The sequence below is a fragment of the Mus caroli genome, chromosome 4 (assembly GCF_900094665.2).
Source record: "Mus caroli chromosome 4, CAROLI_EIJ_v1.1, whole genome shotgun sequence".
NCBI lineage: Eukaryota > Metazoa > Chordata > Mammalia > Rodentia > Muridae > Mus > Mus caroli.
The window spans coordinates 107024691-107042473 of record NC_034573.1 but is presented as its reverse complement, the minus strand read 5'-3'; the positions used below and the strand labels follow the sequence as shown (position 1 = coordinate 107042473).

Genomic DNA, 17783 nt, shown 5'->3' with positions numbered 1-17783 from the left:
GCTGTCCTGGAACTCACTCTGTAGACCAGGCTGGCCTCGAACTCAGAAATCTGCCTGCCTCTGCCTCCCAAGTGCTGGGATTAAAGGTGTGTGCCAACATGCCCAGCTAGCCGCCAACTTCTTAATGATCCTCCTGCCTGGTCTTAATGAGTGTTGTGAAAGTACATGTATTTAATTCTGCATTCTTGGATTATTTCGGAGGTTGGGTGAAGTTATCATTATTTAGTTTAAACTTAGAAAACTAAAGGACATGAAAAAAAATAGTGTTGGAGCTGGCTACATAGCTTAGTGGTTACGAGCAGGTACTGCTATTGAAAAAGGACACCCACATTAGACAGTTCACAACTGCCTGTAAATCCACCTCCAGGGTGGAACCCTTTTTTGGGCCTCCACAGGTGTTTGCACTCATGTGCATGGGCACCCATGATTTTTTAAAAAAAACAGCCTTTTTAGAATTTTTTTTTTTTTTTTTAATTTGTGCATGTGAGTGCACTGTCACTGTCTTCAGACATACCAAAAGAGGTCATTGGATCCTGTTAAAGATGGCTGTGGGCCACCATATGGTTTCTGGGAATTGATCGCAGAGAGTCTGGAAGAACAGTCAGTGCTCTTAACCACTGAGTGATCTCTCAAACTCTAAGAAAATGTTTTGGTGTGCTGTATTTCAGAAGCAATGAATTGCATAGTCAGAAACAAAAATGTGAGTCTTTATATTTTGGGAAATAGCCAGTTGTTGAGCTCCAGTTTCAATTAGAGACCCTATTTTAGAAAATAAGGTAGACAGAGGAAGGCACTGGCCTCTGGCTCCATAGGGATGCACACCTTATATACAAAAAATGTGAGAGATTGATTACACGGGGCTTACCAGTTCACTATAGCTAACCAGGTTGTTCTTTGCAAATTGTTCAAGTATTTTGATAGTGCTAGCAATTGGCAATATATCAGAATTTTCAGTACCAGTTACCATTGTACCAGTTGATTAACAGATAAAGATGGCTGGCCTTTAGCTTAAATAGGCCTTGTGGAATGAAGCCAGCACAGTATACATAGCAAGGTTCAGAATAGCCAGGCTATTAAAAAAAAAAAAAAAACAACTTTTTTTGTTTCTATTCTCATATATAGGTTGTAGAGTTGTGACATTTGTGATTTTTTTTTTTGGGGGGGGTGGGGAAGAGTTAAGAACGTTTAGCTGGTAGCTAAACCTAGTACTTCTAGGTACTAGGGAAATGTTGAAATATTGCTGATTCCTGGGTTTCTGAGAGTATTTTGGAATATTATAGTAAGATTTTGTTTCGTCGAGAAGGAAAAAAAACAAGAGCAAAAAAATCCCCAACTAGCTTAATGAAAGATGACAGTGAGTATATACTTAATCTATGTGAATTGATTGTATCAACTAAAACTGCTGACATTTTGAATTTTAAGTTGTCTTACCAATAGGAATTATAAAAGCTTATTTGAACAATTGATGTGTAGTGTAACTGTATATCAGAATAGTTGTTGGTGTGGCTACACACATAAATCTTAAAGTAACTAGTTGTTTATTCTCCATTTTTTTGAGCTGGCTGGAGTCTGTGACTTGCTCACTGGGGAGAGCTGATGAAGCCATTTCTCTTCTTCCCCATAGCTTATTGCAGGAAATCCAGTTTTTGGTATTCTGAATGGTCTGGAATTATTTGGGTTTTGATACTTTGAGTATAATATAATTATCATAACAAATGACTAAAACCTGTTTGAGTAGTTGGGAGATTTTTTTGTGAGAGGCAATATAGGTTATCTTTCTTATTCTGAATCACACCAGGTTTTACAAGTCTGACATTTGTATGAATGTACTATATAAGGCTGTGTATATTGTAGTGTAGGTTAGATGTGTGTTAGATGGTAACCATTAACTGAAGATAACGTCAGATCAGAGGCTAACTGACTTGGATTAGCTTCTTTTCCATTCTATCTTAGAAGGTAGGGTGACAGATTTGTGAGAATCAGACCAGACAAGAAATACTTTGTTATATCTCAATACTAAGTAGTTTTTTCTTGTAGAAACTGAAGGCTCAGAGGAAGAAGACAAAGAAAATGACAAGGCTGAAGAAACACCAAATGAATCAGTTCTTGAAAAAAAGGTAAGCTGTTAATTCTTTTAGTACCATTACAACTTTATTACTATAGGGTTATGGGTTGCTAATATAGGAAAGATTCCTGTAAGATCTGGTCCTTGGGAGTGCCTGGGGATTTTTTTCCCATTATAAGATGAAATACAACATTATAATTATATTTCACTGAGATGAGGTGACACCTTATTGTGGGTGTACATTTGGTAGGCTTTAGGGAGAAGGCCTGAATTTTGAATTGCAACCAGGTTTTGTTGTTGTTGTTTTTTGTTTTTAATTAAATTATACATTTAAGATTAATTCTCGCTGGGGGGTTCGTGCACGCCTTTAATCCCAGCACTTGGAAGGTAGAGGCAGGTGGATTTCTGAGTTCGAAGCCAGCCTGGTCTACAGAGTGAGTTCCAGGACAGCCAAGGCAATACAGAGAAACCCTGTCTCAAAACAAACAAACAAACCCAAAAAAGATTGATTCTCTAAAAAGATGCCTGTTTTGTTCTTTTGCCTAATGCCAATGACTTGGATATATTTCAGTCTCTTCAAGAAAATGAAGAGGAGGAGATTGGGAATTTGGAACTTGCCTGGGATATGCTGGATTTAGCCAAGATCATTTTTAAGAGGTAAAAAACTCTTGGTGTGTTTGGGCTCATGTTGTGGTTGAAAATAGAAAGCAGTTTAAGGTTATTTTTAAGGCTTTATTAATCTTTCTTTTAGGCAAGAAACAAAAGAAGCCCAGCTTTATGCTGCACAAGCCCATCTTAAACTTGGAGAAGTTAGTGTTGAATCTGGTAATGCAATTCCTTTTATGCTGTCTCCTACCTTTCCCCAGGTCCCCATTCTCCCCTCCTGTTTTCCTTAGAATTGGCCTTGAACATCCAAAATTTCAAAGGCAGGTTTTTCTGCCCCCTGCTGACTAAAGAAATGTGTTAGCCACGAGCTAAAAAAATCCCATAAAATAGGAGGTCTGAGTTCCCTATAGCATCTGGAGCATTAAACAGCCTTGTAGATCGGTGTTTTCTGACAGTCAGTCCAAGCATTCCGGTGGGGAAGCAGAGCCTCCAGGCTAGCCAGATCTATATAGTGAGACCCTGTTTGCAAAGGGGGAGAGATGAGTCTATTCATGAACTGAATTTATGTTAACTTCTGTCCATGGTATTATTTCTTCATTTATCAGAGAATTATATCCAAGCTGTGGAGGAGTTTCAGGCTTGCCTAAGCCTGCAAGAACAATATTTGGAAGCTCACGATCGTCTCCTTGCAGAGACTCATTACCAATTAGGTTTGGCCTATGGTTACAACTCTCAGTATGATGAAGCAGTAGCACAGTTTGGCAAATCTATCGACGTCATTGAAAAGAGAATGGGTAAGTGAACAAAAATTACTGTGTGTTTAGGTGATACGGTGATTTACATTGTGGGGGGGAAAATTGGGGGGTTTTTTTGATTAGTGATTTAAAGCTGTTCTTTGTAGCTGTACTCCATGAGCAGATGAAGGAGGCCGAAGGGTCATTTACTGAATATGAGAAAGAAATTGAGGAGCTGAAAGAACTGCTACCTGAAATCCGAGAGAAGATAGAAGACGCAAAGGAATCTCAGCGGAGTGGGAATGTAGCTGAACTGGCACTGAAAGCTACTCTGGTTTGTTGAGTTTTATTTTTAAATACGTGTATGGTACAATTAATGTTTATAGTCCATTTAAAAGGTACTTTTCATGACTTGATTTTTGAGTTAGTAGGTCAGAATGTGAGCTCATTTCACTTGTACAAGTTGTCCCATGGTAAGAAAGTGTGTTCTGAATGCAGGAGACAGGTGTAGATTCTGTCACTGCTACTTTGTTTTTTACCTTGTATATTTCTTTGCCTTTTAGTATAAATATTATGTTATATTTGTAAAATGTTTTTGAGAATACCATAAAAAAAAAGCTTACGTCATAGATGGAGTCTCTTAGCCATAAATTGCCTGGCTCTGTTCTTGGCCTGACATGCTGGGATATAATCTGTATTGTAAATAGGACATGAGAACGGTTTAGTTTCTTGCCTACTCTGAATGTAGGTGTCTGTTGAACACTTTGCTGTAGGCAAAAGGAATTTTACCTTTTAATCAGCTGGGTAGGCAACTTGAGCCTGAGTGGCTGGGGTTCTATGCTGTAATTTACTTGTCTGTGTCTCAAGCCGGGCAGTGGTGGCACACACCTTTAATCCCAGCACTTGGTAGGCAGAGGCAGGAGGATTTCTGAGTTTGAGGTCAGCATGATCTACAGAGTGAGTTCCAGGACAGCCGGGGCTACACAGAGAAACCCTGTCTCAAAAAAACAAAACAAAACAAAAACCAAAAAAACTCAACAAACAAAACTTGCCTGTGTCTTACACAGGTGGAGAGCTCTACTTCCGGTTTCGCTCCTAGTGGAGCTGGTGCCTCAGTATCCATGGTGAGTATTTTATTTGTCATTAGGCTTACTATGAGTCTACAGGTTTTTGTAAACTAATAATTAACAAAGGCTCATTTTTGCTAGATTGCCAGTAGAAAACCAACAGATGGGGCTTCCTCATCAAATTGTGTGACTGATATTTCCCATCTTGTCAGAAAGAAGGTAAATTTATATGAACTTACGTATTTAACTTTTTCAATGTCTGCATTTTGAGGGTGGGCCATTTGTAATAATACACTAGGAAGCTATGGCTTTACATGAATGGGCTTCACTGCCGATAACTTACCTGGCAAACTTACACCAGTACACCTTAACCTGGTGGCTTTTTGGAAAGCTGATGGAGGAATCTGACTGGTTTCCTCTGTAGTAGGCCTTCTCACACTTCTGCCTTTAGCCCGAATCAATAATCCTTTTCCTGTGGTGTAAGTCTTTGCTTCTGTGTCCTTGCTTGTGCTTCTTCAGTGTTCAGATCTCTGTCACCTGTTCCATGTGCCTCAACAATGTCAATTTTAAAGTAAAATACATTGTGGCATCATCTATGTTGTAGTCAGCATAGATTGCAGATCCACAGGGCTGTGAGTCAGGGTGTTTAAGATGTTGCCACCAGAGGGGCAACAGGATTTTTCTGCAATTGTTTTCTTAAGATAAATATGAACACTTTACAATTCTACCTTTAGAGGAAACAAGAGGAAGAGAGTCCCCGGAAAGATGATGCAAAGAAAGCTAAACAAGAGCCAGAGGTGAATGGAGGCAGTGGGGATGCTGTCTCCAGTGGAAAGGAAGTTTCAGAAAACATGGAGGCTGAGGTGGGTAGACATGGCCACTTGCTTCACACACTGGTCTTAGGACTGGGAAGCCAGGCCTCTCAAGTGTATATGTGAAAAATGAATGTACTGAAAGTGTTTTGCATACGAAGTTATTGGGTATCTGGGAGATGGATTTGATTTATGGTTTCTTTAATAATGAATATATGGAAGAGTACCTGGTCAACAATTTATTTGATCCTTTCTACTTTACCTTTCCCGTGTGATCTCCTGAGTTTGTCAGCCTTATCATCTGGTTATATATGATGGGATGACTTATGTCAGGGTCAGTTATAGCTAGGATCTTTGTCTTTCAGGCTGAGAATCAGGCTGAGAATCAGGCTGAGAGCCAGACAACAGAGGGGACCATGGAGTCTGCAGCTACAATTAAAAGCACTGCATGTTAAGAGGCGAGCAGAACCTTCCTCCTGAGGGAAAGTGGTTTTGTACATAATGTATTTTTTCACTTTTGGGGATTCTTTTTGTATAACTCCAATAAAGATTGTAGGCAACAGCTGAGGCTTTGATGGCTTTTTTTCTTAAATATTGGTGGAATGCTTTGGGGCACTCTACATTTCTTGTGTGTACATGTTTGTGTTTTGCTATTGCACAACTCACTTCCTGTCTAATGTGGAGGTGATCAAGTGTGGCTAGAAGCCCTTCATCTTCTACTGGTGCTATGTTCTATTTCCCAATACTTGGCTGAAATCAATTACTGTGTAAGCTTTCAGTGGTGCTGTCCCTGGATGGGGTCTGCTAAATAAGAACTGGTAGAAATCAGTTTGGTGCTGAAAATGGATGATGGAATATGACCCAGGTCTTGGTTTGTCCCTATCTGCTGTTCATCTGGTTTCCATTTAAGGCCATAATCCTATCCTGGGAAAACTGTTAGAAACCTGGGAAATTGTTCCTGAGGAAAACAGTTGTTAGACTCAGGCTCACACTGTAGTATAAGACACTGGGGGAGAAAGCCTGTTATTTTCTGTATAGAAAGGTTACTATATGTCAATAAGTGGAATTGTTAAATTGTCTGCAGTTTTGTCTATAAAAATAAATATGCTAATTTTACCAAAGCCCTTGTCCTGGAATTATACTTGGAAGACTGTACAAGAAGGTTCTTGGGCTGCTGGGTACCTCATTGTGCGATGTGGAGTTGAGTGGCAAACTGGTCCATCACTTCTTGGTGTCTAATTGAGGGATGGTGGTTAGGTTTTTAATGCCATTGGGCTATTGGGCTAGAACAGGCAGGGTGCAGAGTCTGAGCTGCCTCAAACTGGCTTGTTAAATGCTACAAAGCTTGCTCACAGTCTAGCCTGAGGATGGGAGCTCTACAGAATGATTTTCCTTTTTTTTTTTCCACAAATTTTTTGCTTGTCACTAAAGCTTGGCTAAAGAGTGTCTGGCTCTTCTTGAGAACTTTGTATTATACTCCCAAGTCCTCAAGTGTTTTCCCCATTTTTCCATTCAGAACACTATATGCAGTGGGAGATCTTTGCTGATTGGTCCAGGATGCAATTCCAGTAGATGATCCTCTACTTAGCTGGAAAAGAATTGGACTACCCTTTAATCTAAATCTGGAGTTCCCTCTATATTGGAAGCTTGATCCTGGATAGATTTCTGTGTACAATTCCTGAGAAAGCTGAATTCAGTGAAATTTGACAACACTGGTTTAGGTAAAGCTGTGTTCAAAGTGTTGAATGCCAGCCAGTTTAACTGTAAATATTTGAAGCCATTTACTCCTGGACCTGCTTTACACAAGGAAAATAAATGCAGAAGGCATTCTAGTTGGCTAGTTTAAAGAAAAGTGGGTTTAGGTTAAGTTCTTTTTTGCCACACAGTATTTTAGGGTCAAATGTAAGTTTGCCACTGTTACAAGACCCCATTTAAAAAGCTGCAGGTCTAGAAGAAATTCAGTGTTTCAGTCAAAACTGGTGAGGACTCAAGTGTTCATCTTTATCCTTAACACTGACAAAAGCGTCTTCTGTGGGAGGTGGGGGGTCAGCAAAGGCAGAACTGTGGGTGAAGAAACTGGATTCCACAGAAGATGAACTGGACACCTGTAGAATATGAAAGGTAGGGTTTTGTTTGTTTTTTAAGCAAAACTTAAGACAAATGTTGGAGTTTGTCTTAAGGTCTTGAGGACCAAATTTAACGAAAAGCAGGGCAAGTGTTCTTTTTCTGCCACGTGGTATTTCATTGGTAAGTTTAAGGTACACAGTAATCTAGTAGAAGCTGCCTAGCCTACAGGTTGGCCAGAAGTGGACTCACCATTGGTGGGTACTGGTATTCATGGGCATTTGCTGGGTTGATCTCTGCCAATGTCTGGGCATCTGTATCTCTTGCATTTACCAGCCTCAGAAAGAGCTCAGCCTGGCCTGCCTAACAAAGGAAGTGGTACTCCATTGGAATCTGGGACTATACCCAGTCTTTATCCTCTATACTTACCTGGGGAATCTCATTCCTCTGGGCAAGGCTGAGACTAGGATAGACCCGAAGTGGGAGGCGCCAACGGCCACTAAGCACCCTCAGATCTTGGTCAAATAGCAATAGTGAGGCCCAAGCCTTTGGTTGTGGTGCCCATGTAACTCCATGCCAGGCCTGTAGTTCACAGATCAAAGATACCTGTGGTGATGGAGGCAGCCTATGAAACAAAATCATGTTCGAGTATTTAGCTGAAGTACCTAGTTTGTTGTTGTAGGTCTGCTCTTGGACCCAGTGTACAGATCAGACATAATAAGGTGCAGCCTTTATGACCTATACCTACTAACCTGGGCACAGGCTGCTTGCTTGCTAGGATAGCACAGTTGCCCATAGGTCCAGGAGTTGAAGGTTGTGGCAAGCAAAGGGCTGGAGGTAATGCTGTGGTCCCTCCTGTATCTTGTCCATTCCGGGCCAAGCTTGTCATTAGCTGTACCCAAATCCAAGAAGTGTCAAGGCCCCACAGGAAGTCATAGAAAATGACAAGGCCAGCCCTGAAAAATACAAATCTATGTACACAGAGCCCCTAATTCCTCCACCCGGCCAGTACTTTAACCCTGGATGGCGGTTGGTGGGTCTCCATAAATGTCAGCATTCAAAGATGCTGTGAAGGAGGGAGCAGGCCTCACCCAGGATCATAGGGTGCTGGACCTAGAACATCTGATGCAGGTAGGAGGAAGTGGAGATCCAGACCCATTTTTCTTGCCATGGTTCCATTAAGTATCTATTATGGACAAAAGAGTTCAGTCCTACAGAACTGCAATCTGCCCATGCTCCCCAAACTGCATGTCAAGCCAGCCATCAACCCCGAATGCTGACTTCCTCACAGGCTTTGAAGTGCCATGGAAGTTCTGGGCTTTTGTGGAACTTGTAAGTGGTGATATTGGGGGTGCAACCGGTGGAGAGAGGAGGGAGTTATCACACCTACTCAGGTGTCGGGGGAGATCTCTGGATCCTAGAAACAACAACAAAGTGGCTTGAGCTGGAGGAAGCAGCAAACTGAGTAAGTCAGAGGGAGTACAGGCTCATAAACCAAAGATATTGACAGAAACACGTTACAGACATGGACCTCATCCTCCCGATATGGTCCCTTCACCCCTTCAGAGTTGGGTTCCCTGGGATGGTCTAGGAAGAGGCTGTGTTTTTCACTGACCCCAGGGCGACAGACTCAGGACTTTCTGCTTCTGCAATGCCAGGATTTCTGCCTCCAGGAGCCTGTTTTCGGCTTCCACCATTAGAACCTCCTCAGAGGCGGCATTTAGTTTTTCTGAGATGAATTAAAGTGATCTGTCAAGAGTTATGTAGTAATCCAACTTCAAGGGTTTCTGCATAAGCCTGGATTTGTCATTTGGCAATGGGTTTTCCTTCCTTGGGCTTACATGCCTCCCATTCTAGTGGTGCTCTCCCTCAAGCCCTTTTCTCCTCCCAAGTCTAGGACCACCAGTATAGAAACCCTCTATGATAGACCCTTCCGTTCACCCTTGCGGTTCTGCGACCGCTGCAATTCCAGGGCTGACGCTTCCACTTGAAGCTGCAATATTTTGTCCAGAACTTCTGGGTCCCGTCCTCCACCGTGCACGTAGGCCTCACGTAGGATCCTAGCAAGAAGGCAGCAGAAAGCGATCTCCCAGACTGAACAGACTCCCGATCCTGTCCACCCAGGGCCGGGGTCCTCACCGGATCTCTGCAGCCAGCGTTTCCGGGTTGAACCGTAGGGGCAGGTAACAGAATTCCACTGCCCTATGGGTGTCCTGCTGTTTGCTGGCGCAAGCAGATGATGTCACTGACCCGAGCCCAAGGCCCTGTCCGCACTCCTACCAAAGCTGGGCCAGCCGCTCACCGAGGCTGAAGCTGCAGCGCCTGGAAGTGCGCGCCTAGCGTTTGCAGTGCTCCCCGGGTCCGGCTGGCCTCTTCCCTGAGTTCTCTGAGCTCGCGCTCCAAGTCGAATGAGCGGGGTAATCCTCCCTTGGGTCCCGCCACGCTGTCGAGGCGCCGTTTTAATTCTGAGGGACAAATGGGCAGAGTCAGGGTGAGTCCGAGCACAGCGCGAGGGCCGAGTCCTTACCTCTCACCTTCGCCGCGACGCTCCAGCGCCCGGCTTTGCGCTTCCGTTTCTGCCATGCGTCTGGCGCGGGTTCCCTGCAAGACTCGCAGCCTCTCTCCAGGGCTCCCTGCAGTCTGGGAAGTGAGACCCTCAGTCGCTCGGGGACCTATTTTCTGTAGGGACAGCAACTGCACCTGCAAGTAACTCGGACCGGCTATTTCTGTACTGGGTGATCTCCCGCAGGTACTATCTACACATGTGAAGTTGAAGTTTGTAGTCATGATTGGTGTGTACCTCCTCTGTCAACCTCTTTAGAGCAGATGTGCTGGCCTCCTGATCACGGCTCTTTTCTTGTGCCATAATCTGGTGGCAGGGAGGCAAAAACGTAAGAATAATGATTGATGGAAAACCTACCCCTGGCCACTGGCGGCCCTTACCTTGGTGCCTCGTTGTTTGATCGCGACTGAAGGCTTACCTCCAGCTGACTTAAGTGTTACCTCCGGAGTCAGCCGGCCAATGCAGAATCGTTTGGTGTGTGTGGCCAACAAAGCCCAGGAGCGGAAAACCATATCACAGGATTCACAGGGCAAAAGTCCTGATTCTCCTGAGTAATCTGCCATGGAATGGAATCTCTTATAGACACCAGTATCCTACAGAGGATGTGACAAAAGAGAAAAGGCGGACTGGAAAGAAAAGAGAGAAAAGGGACAAAGAATAGACCAACTCTGCTAAGTCTCCAGGTCCTTCAAATATATGTTTATGTTTGGGGAGGTGCCCTAGCTCCCTGGGCAGCAAATACAGGCTTAGGCAGGCCTGGACAATGTGCCTGGCTACCTTTGGGTGGGGCCCAGGTGTGAAAATGTCAGTTTGTTCCACCAATTACAGTGAGTTTGGCCAAGTATTTAACTGCGGCTTTTGATTTCATTGCCTATTTAGCCTCTGATGGGCAAGTGTCATCTGTACCACAGCTGTTCTCTAAAATGGACAGATTTCAAGCTAGAATTCTCCACTGTAGGGAACATTTACGCACAAGGTAAACCTCATATTAGCAGTATGTCTTTGCATATACCCATCTTTTACAGAATTAACATGCCACACAATGGAATAGTCTAATTCCCTCCCATTCTGGGACAGGAATGAATGATCTGAACCTTTCCAGTAATGAGAACTGGGAGACCCGTTGGGGAGAATACAATACTAGAGTCAAACAAGCTCTTTCTGCTGGTCAAGTTCTCTTCACCTTTACATAGACCTGTAAAAGCAACGTTCATTCTCATCTCCTAGGCTTCTATCAGCGAATCTATGCCTAGAATGTTTTCAGCCTCTGAGACTATTGAATAAACTCACTCTAGCTCTTCCTCAAAAGCTGGCTGACTCAACTCAGCTGTTTTATCTCAAAATTCTCTCTGAACTGGGTCAGACTGGCTTTTCTTAGCTTCTCATTGAAGTGCTCTACTTGGTGAAGCTGCCTCTAAACTACACTCAACTGAACTAACTCCAAGGTGGATTTTCCCTGCACTGCTCTTAAGTAGCGTTTCTTTCCTGAGTTGGGCTTTGCCCATCTGTGGAGAGCTTTGTGGGGACGCTTGGCAGGGATTTGACATTAGGCCAGGACAAGGAAGTAAGCTCAGGGAGGAATCTAATTTGGCTAGAACAAAGTAGGCTTAAGGCAAGAATATTACTTTGGGCTAGGACAGGGAAGTAGGCTCAGATATCTTGGTCATCCTGATAAGCCCTTAGAAACAGTGAGCTTGGGAATTTGTCTTGCTGGTTCCTTAACTATTTGTTTATTGTCTTGCTTATTCTCCAACCTAGAACTGACCTTATTACTTGCATGTAATTAAAATAATATAAAAGCAAATTGGGAAAAAGAAATAAACCTACCTCAGCCTCAGAACTTGCTGGGTTCATACTACAATGTTGTCTAATTGCCTTTTTTTCTTTTTTTGGTTTTTCGAGACAGGGTTTCTCTGTATAGCCCTGGCTGTCCTGGAACTCACTTTGTAGACCAGGCTGGCCTAGAACTCAGAAATCCGCCTGCCTCTGCCTCCCGAGTGCTGGGATTAAAGGCGTGCGCCACCACGCCCCGCCTTTTTTTCTTTTTAATTATCCCTCTTGAGCTGAGAACCTGTTGACTGAGCTAGCTTGGTCAGTCATCTCTCTGACTCATTTGGTCAGATATTTCTCTGATTCTTCACATTGTCCAAATCCGCAATTAGACATCATTTTCAAACATGCCACTTCTTTCTTCAAACTAACTTTACATACAGTATTTGGGATTAAAGGTGAGTACTAAGGGCATGTCTGTATCCAGCAAGGTCATACAGACATCGATCCTTTGGATGTGATCCTTTTCAAGAGCAGACATGTTCCTGGATTAAAATTTGTCTACACAGATCCACACACCTCATTTCTGAAGCAGCCTTTCCTCGGTAAGACAGAGCTGTTAAGGTTTCTCTCCACAAACATCCAGAGAGGAGCGAGTTACAGAATGTTTACGTGCTCTGAAACATTTTATAAAAGCTGAGCATTCTCTCCACTGCCTTAACCACAGTTACTTCATAGATTTAAACGATGCTTTTTCTTTTTTGGTGTTTGGGTATTCTGCCTGCACGGATTCCAACACATTCAGTTCCCAATGAGCTTAGGACTGCTAGTTGCATTTGAACCGTAGCCCACTGAACGAGCAGCTAGTGAGTGCTCCATCTGCTGCCACCCCAGCAGATTTTTAAATGGGCTACGTGAGCACTGTGCTGAAAGCGTTACCTTCTGTGGTGGTTTCAGGTAGTAAACCCAGGGCCTTGGCCATGCAATGCAAGTAAATGTTCTGCCAATGAGCTATGATCTCCAGCTGCAAACTTCCTTAATATAGCTTAACATTTAGTCTGTGCATGTATTTGTGTTAGCACAGGCAGGCCAGGTAAAGTATCATGCCAAGGGAGTCATTTGTCTACTTTCATCATCCCAAGAATCAAACCAAAATCCTCAAACTTCGTGACATAAACTTAAATTCACTGAGCCATCTTGGTGGCCCTAAAATGTAGAACCACAACCATGAAAACTGCAAAAGCCACAAGTGCTCCTAACCACTAAGCCATCTCTCCAGCTCTTCATTCATTTTGTATGTATATGTGCATGCCATGTTCACATATACAACTCAGAGAACAGTTTGTGGAGACCATTTCTCAACTTCCATCACCATGTGCTTCTCGGTATGGAAGATGTAAACACTTAGTGGGCAAGTGCTAACCCTGCACAGTCATTCTCATTCCTCCATCTCCACTGTCGTCTTACTTCAGTCACCCCCATGCACCCATTTTATTATGTAGGAAGCACTTGTCAGCCCTTCTTTAAAATGTTCATATTGGTGGCTGGACACTTGGCTCAACAGCAGTTCAGAGCTGTTTTTCCAGAGGAACAGAAGTCCACCTTTAGCTTCCTCTGGCAATCAGTGCAGCATGGCATTCAGAGACATACACATAGGCAAAACACCTACACATAAAACACAACCAATTGAGGTGGGGGGAGGCCTCCAAACCCAGGTATATTGATAAATTCTGGGCACTAAAAAATTCCTTCAGTAAAGAAAATGTAGTTTATTATGAATAATTTATTGCACAGGTTTTTCCACATTGAGAATTTTTGCTGAAAAGAGAAACAGGTGGGGCTGAATTCAGTTTTCCCCCAGTTTTCTAAAAATATTTCCCTTAAAAAAAGAATCCACTCTCTAATTTTAAAGAAAATATATTTCTTACACAAGACAATCCAAACTGATGCAAAATATTTATTCCACGTTAGTTATTTTATGCAGTAGTTTTTCCCCTCAACAGACTTGTGGTAACCACATCTTTTAAATCTGTAAATAATGTTATCAAAATAATCTTAATCTTTGAAATCTCACAAAAATTCATATTTTACAATCCACCCTGAATATCAAGGCTGCAAGAATAACATTTCCTATATCCAAATATTTTACAGCTGTACCCAAAAGGAAAAAAAAAAAAAAGAGAAAAAAAAAAAACCCAAAAAAACAAAAACAACCACATATGCTTGGTTAAGGGCTAAGTTACCCAGCAGCCAAAAATAAAATAAAATATCCAAATTATTAGCATTAATTTAATACAATTATAACTTCAATAGTCACTTTGTCATTGACAATGATTGCTTGAGCACAGGGTGAGTCCCCAAGGGCTGGCAGTGGAAGCTGTTGAGCAGAGCAGTATCTCCCCCCTGCATCTCTGCCCTGACAGCTCCCACTTGTGCACAGCCCCACAGGTACTGTGTGTGTGCTTAAGAAAATCCCACCACACAAATGCCTATTAAGCAGGTAACAGGGAAGAAAACAAAAGCTAAGCAAGACAATTGCTCTCTCTTTGGGATATGATTATTTCCCTTGTGCACGAAGTATTCAACAACATAAGAAAAGGAAAAGAACACTTTATATTCTCTAAACACAAGGCTGAGCTCAGCGGGGCAGGTCACTGTGAGCATTTATCTCTCTACTTCCAGGCATCGTCGTCTGACGTCTGGCTGCTGCTCGTTTCCGTGTCTGAGTCCTCACACTCTGCAATGCAAGTGCTTCTCCACGGGGAGAACAGGCTGCAACTACGGCTTTGTAAGAGGCCATTCTTTCCAAACCCATTTCTTCGTAGCTACAGAGCATAGGAGAAAGAAAATAAAAAACCTTCAATGACTACACCGGTCTAGAAGAGTATGTGGAGGGGAATTCCAAGCGATCTAACATCTCTTAAAGCAGTACTTTTCAAACCTCAGTGTGAAGCTTAGTCTTACAAGGATTTAATTTCTTTTCTTTAGAGACAGTGTCTTACTATTGTAGTTTTGGAACACCCTATGTAGACCACGCTGGCCTCAAATTCAGAAATCTGTCTGTTTATGCCTCAGATTCTAGGCTTAAAGATGTATGCAACCAAAGCTGGGTCATCCGAACATTTTCTCCCTTTCCTATAAAGTCAGTCTAGAGTTCAGTATGATGGCTGTAGGGTTTAGAGTTCCTATTTCTAAAACAGTTCCTGTTTTTCTCCCCTCCAGTTTTTCAAGACAGTGTTTTTCTATGTAGCCCTGGCCGTCCTGGAACTCACTCTGTAGGCCAAGGTGGCCTCAAACTCAGAAATCCACCTGCCTCTGCCTCCTAAGTGCTGTGATTAAAGGCGTATGCCACGACTCTCTGGCTCTAAAAATAGTTCTAAGTGGTAAAATCTTATGTCAGGCTGTAGACTGCCCTATTGTGAGACTTGCCAGCTGCCACTTATGCTTTAAAGATTTTATTTATTTATTTGTTTGGTTTTTTTTTTGAGACAGGGTTTCTCTGTATAGCCCTGGCTGTCCTGGAACTCACTTTGTAGACCAGGCTGGCCTCAAACTCAGAAATCCACCTGCCTCTGCCTCCCAAGTGCTGGGATTAAACCACTGCCCTGCAAGATATTTATTTACTATAAAGTGGTATCCCTGCTCTTTTTTGTTTTTGGTCTGTTTTACAGTTTTGAGACATAGAATTCTGTAAGCCCAGGCTGGGAATAAAGGCATGTACCTGTCGAAGATCCCGTCAGCAAAAACTGGTCCCTAAGCCCCAAATAAACACTAGAATTTCTTAAAGGCAAGGACACTGTAAACATTTAACTTGGTGTCAATGAAGGCTCAGAGCTCAGTACAAACCTGCTCTGTTCTCACGTGGAACTCCTTGAGCTCATCCTCTGTGAGTGGAAGGCAACTCTCATCGTTTTCAGGGTATTCCTGCCATCCCATTGCTTTTAATAACCTGGAGGAGGCAAAAGGATAGACAGTAAGGGAAACATGCTAGTAAGCCTGACTGTGCAGCCCACTAGCACCCATAGAAAGAGTCTGTCCAAAGCCAATGAAGGCTACAGAAGGAATTTTGTATTCTCCCTAAAGGGCAAGTTACTTAGGTGCTCATAATTAAATGGAGGCGCTTCATGGTTTAAGGGAAAATGACCTATTGGAAAAGATAGTAGAAATAACAAATAAGATGGTAGAAATAAAATCTCAAAACCCCCACTGCAAGGAACCTTTTCATAGACCCAAAGAGGAGGAAGAAATTACTCCTTTGTTCCTTGTGAACAAATTAGCACATCTCTGTGGTTCATTGCTTGTTCAATTTCACAGCATTGTGGAACTCTTATAACTTCAGTAACCTTTCAGGTTCCTCTAGATAAGGAGTTCTCAACCTGTGGGTTTGGACCCCACTGGGAAGGAATCCAATGGCCCTTTCACAGGGATCACATATCAGATATCCTACATGTCAAATACTTACAATCCATAGCAGTAGCAAAATTACATTTATAAAGTAGCAAGGAAAATAATGTTATGGTTATGGTGGAGGTTGCCATTTCAACATGAGGAACTGTATTAAAGGGCACCACCAGGAAGGGTGAGAACCACAAGCTTCCTTTGAGGAATTAGTCAAACTTGGTAGGCTGTACATAGCAGATTACTCTATGTATGCAAGCTTGCAGTTAATCAGTTGGTTCCATATATAGGATTCCCAGGCATTCCAAAGCCCCTTTAAAGATACTTCACAGTAACTGCTCAGATGGGACAGCAACACATATGTGGAAAATCCTTGCGCTCCTGACTATGCCCCTAAATAGTCTAACCAGGAGGGGATATATGGTGAATAATTAGGATTTCATGGCCACACCCCTCTTACGTTTTAAGTACCTTTAAGAGTCTTACATGCCATACATCTTATTCTCACCTGTGCTCTGCTTCCAGAGAGTGTGACAGAACCTCCCCTTCCTCTACCATGGGTAGAGAAAGACCATTCTGAAGACAACCTTGTTCTCCATTTTCCTTTGGTTCAGGTGTGTGGCTGCCCTGCAACTGTAATAAGGAAAGGGATGGATGCACTCAACAATACTGAGGAGAACAGTGTTTTTCAGACTGCACCCTACCCTCTACCTACACAGTTCTTCCCATTTTAAAACTGAGACCAGCTGTGACAATAAACTAATTGGGAAAGTCAGAAGATCCAGAACATCTAACACCAAGAGGGGTGGGGTGCACAGAAAACCTGAAGATATAAACAGGAACCAACCGACATCTTGAGCATGATATGACTACTAGGCAAAGGAACCTAGAACCACCCACAAATCCCTTAAAAGCACGTTTTTGCTCTGTGCAACACATTGTTTAGAGAAGGGAACAGCATGGCGGCACAGGCCTGTCATCCAAGTGGCAGAATCACCAACATCAAGAATTCAAGCTGGGTCATCCGAACATTTCCCCCCTTTCCTATAAAGTCAGTCTAGAGTTCAGTATGAGGGCTGTAGGCGTGGTGGCGCACGCCTTTAATCCCCGCACTCGGGAGGTAAAAGGCAGGCGGATTTCTGAGCTTGGTTCCAGGACAGCCAGGGCTATACAAGAAAAACCCTGTCTCAAAAAACCATTAAAAAAAAAGGAAAAAACCCAGCAGAGACTTTGTTCTCTGATTAAGTCTCACAAAGAGAAGTTTGAACAAGCATAGCAAGCTCAGAAAGGCAAAATATAAAATATATGGTTTGAGTATTAAAGGCATACCAGGAAGTGAAATGGAGCAAAATCCTGTGTTCTAGGAAATAACAGATTAAGGGAGTGGGACCTTGGAGCAAGATCCTACCCAGCTAAATTAAATCCAGGCATGGTGGTACACACCTTTAATCCCAGAAGACAGGCATGCTGATCTCTGCATTCAAGGCCAATCTACAGAGCAAGATGCAGGAGAGCCAAGTTTAGGCAGTGAAGGATTTGTAAAACAGAAAACCAGTGACAATGTAATAGTACAAGCTGGTCATGTTCTAATTCCTGAAAGTAGCAGAACTTGGCAACTTCAGCCATGTGGCTCTGGCTCTAGAGTTAAGAATGGAAGGAACTACTGGGACAATTGATGCTGGTTAGCTGGAGCTAAGACATTAG

At 42.8% G+C, this 17783-nt stretch overlaps 3 protein-coding genes across 3 annotated transcripts in view; 1 reads left to right on the top strand and 2 right to left on the bottom strand.

Annotated features, from left to right (window-relative positions):
* Window positions 1-5849, top strand: part of Nasp (nuclear autoantigenic sperm protein) — a 12904-nt gene extending 7055 nt beyond the window's left edge. Inside the window, exons 4-12 of the mRNA XM_029476356.1 lie at window positions 2038-2117; window positions 2637-2722; window positions 2817-2890; window positions 3277-3465; window positions 3573-3739; window positions 4473-4529; window positions 4614-4691; window positions 5207-5335; window positions 5650-5849. Of these exons, the coding sequence (XP_029332216.1) occupies window positions 2038-2117; window positions 2637-2722; window positions 2817-2890; window positions 3277-3465; window positions 3573-3739; window positions 4473-4529; window positions 4614-4691; window positions 5207-5335; window positions 5650-5739 (950 nt within the window). The 3' untranslated portion in view covers window positions 5740-5849. The remainder of the gene's footprint in view (window positions 1-2037; window positions 2118-2636; window positions 2723-2816; window positions 2891-3276; window positions 3466-3572; window positions 3740-4472; window positions 4530-4613; window positions 4692-5206; window positions 5336-5649) is intronic.
* A 1262-nt stretch (window positions 5850-7111) lies between these two features.
* Window positions 7112-10474, bottom strand: Ccdc17 (coiled-coil domain containing 17). Its single transcript, XM_021160176.2, has 13 exons — window positions 10292-10474; window positions 10149-10217; window positions 9883-9988; window positions 9651-9813; window positions 9488-9571; window positions 9290-9408; window positions 8964-9077; window positions 8638-8765; window positions 8440-8534; window positions 8101-8304; window positions 7778-7973; window positions 7601-7711; window positions 7112-7389 (listed from the first exon to the last, which is right to left on the bottom strand). The coding sequence occupies exons 1-13, from the start codon at window positions 10472-10474 to the stop codon at window positions 7255-7257; spliced, it is 1707 nt and encodes a 568-aa protein (XP_021015835.1). The 3' UTR covers window positions 7112-7254.
* Window positions 10475-13430: 2956 nt separating this feature from the next.
* Window positions 13431-17783, bottom strand: part of Gpbp1l1 (GC-rich promoter binding protein 1 like 1) — a 34373-nt gene continuing 30020 nt past the window's right edge. Inside the window, exons 10-12 of the mRNA XM_021160949.2 lie at window positions 16588-16712; window positions 15528-15630; window positions 13431-14506 (exon numbers count right to left, since the gene is read on the bottom strand). Of these exons, the coding sequence (XP_021016608.1) occupies window positions 14354-14506; window positions 15528-15630; window positions 16588-16712 (381 nt within the window). The 3' untranslated portion in view covers window positions 13431-14353. The remainder of the gene's footprint in view (window positions 14507-15527; window positions 15631-16587; window positions 16713-17783) is intronic.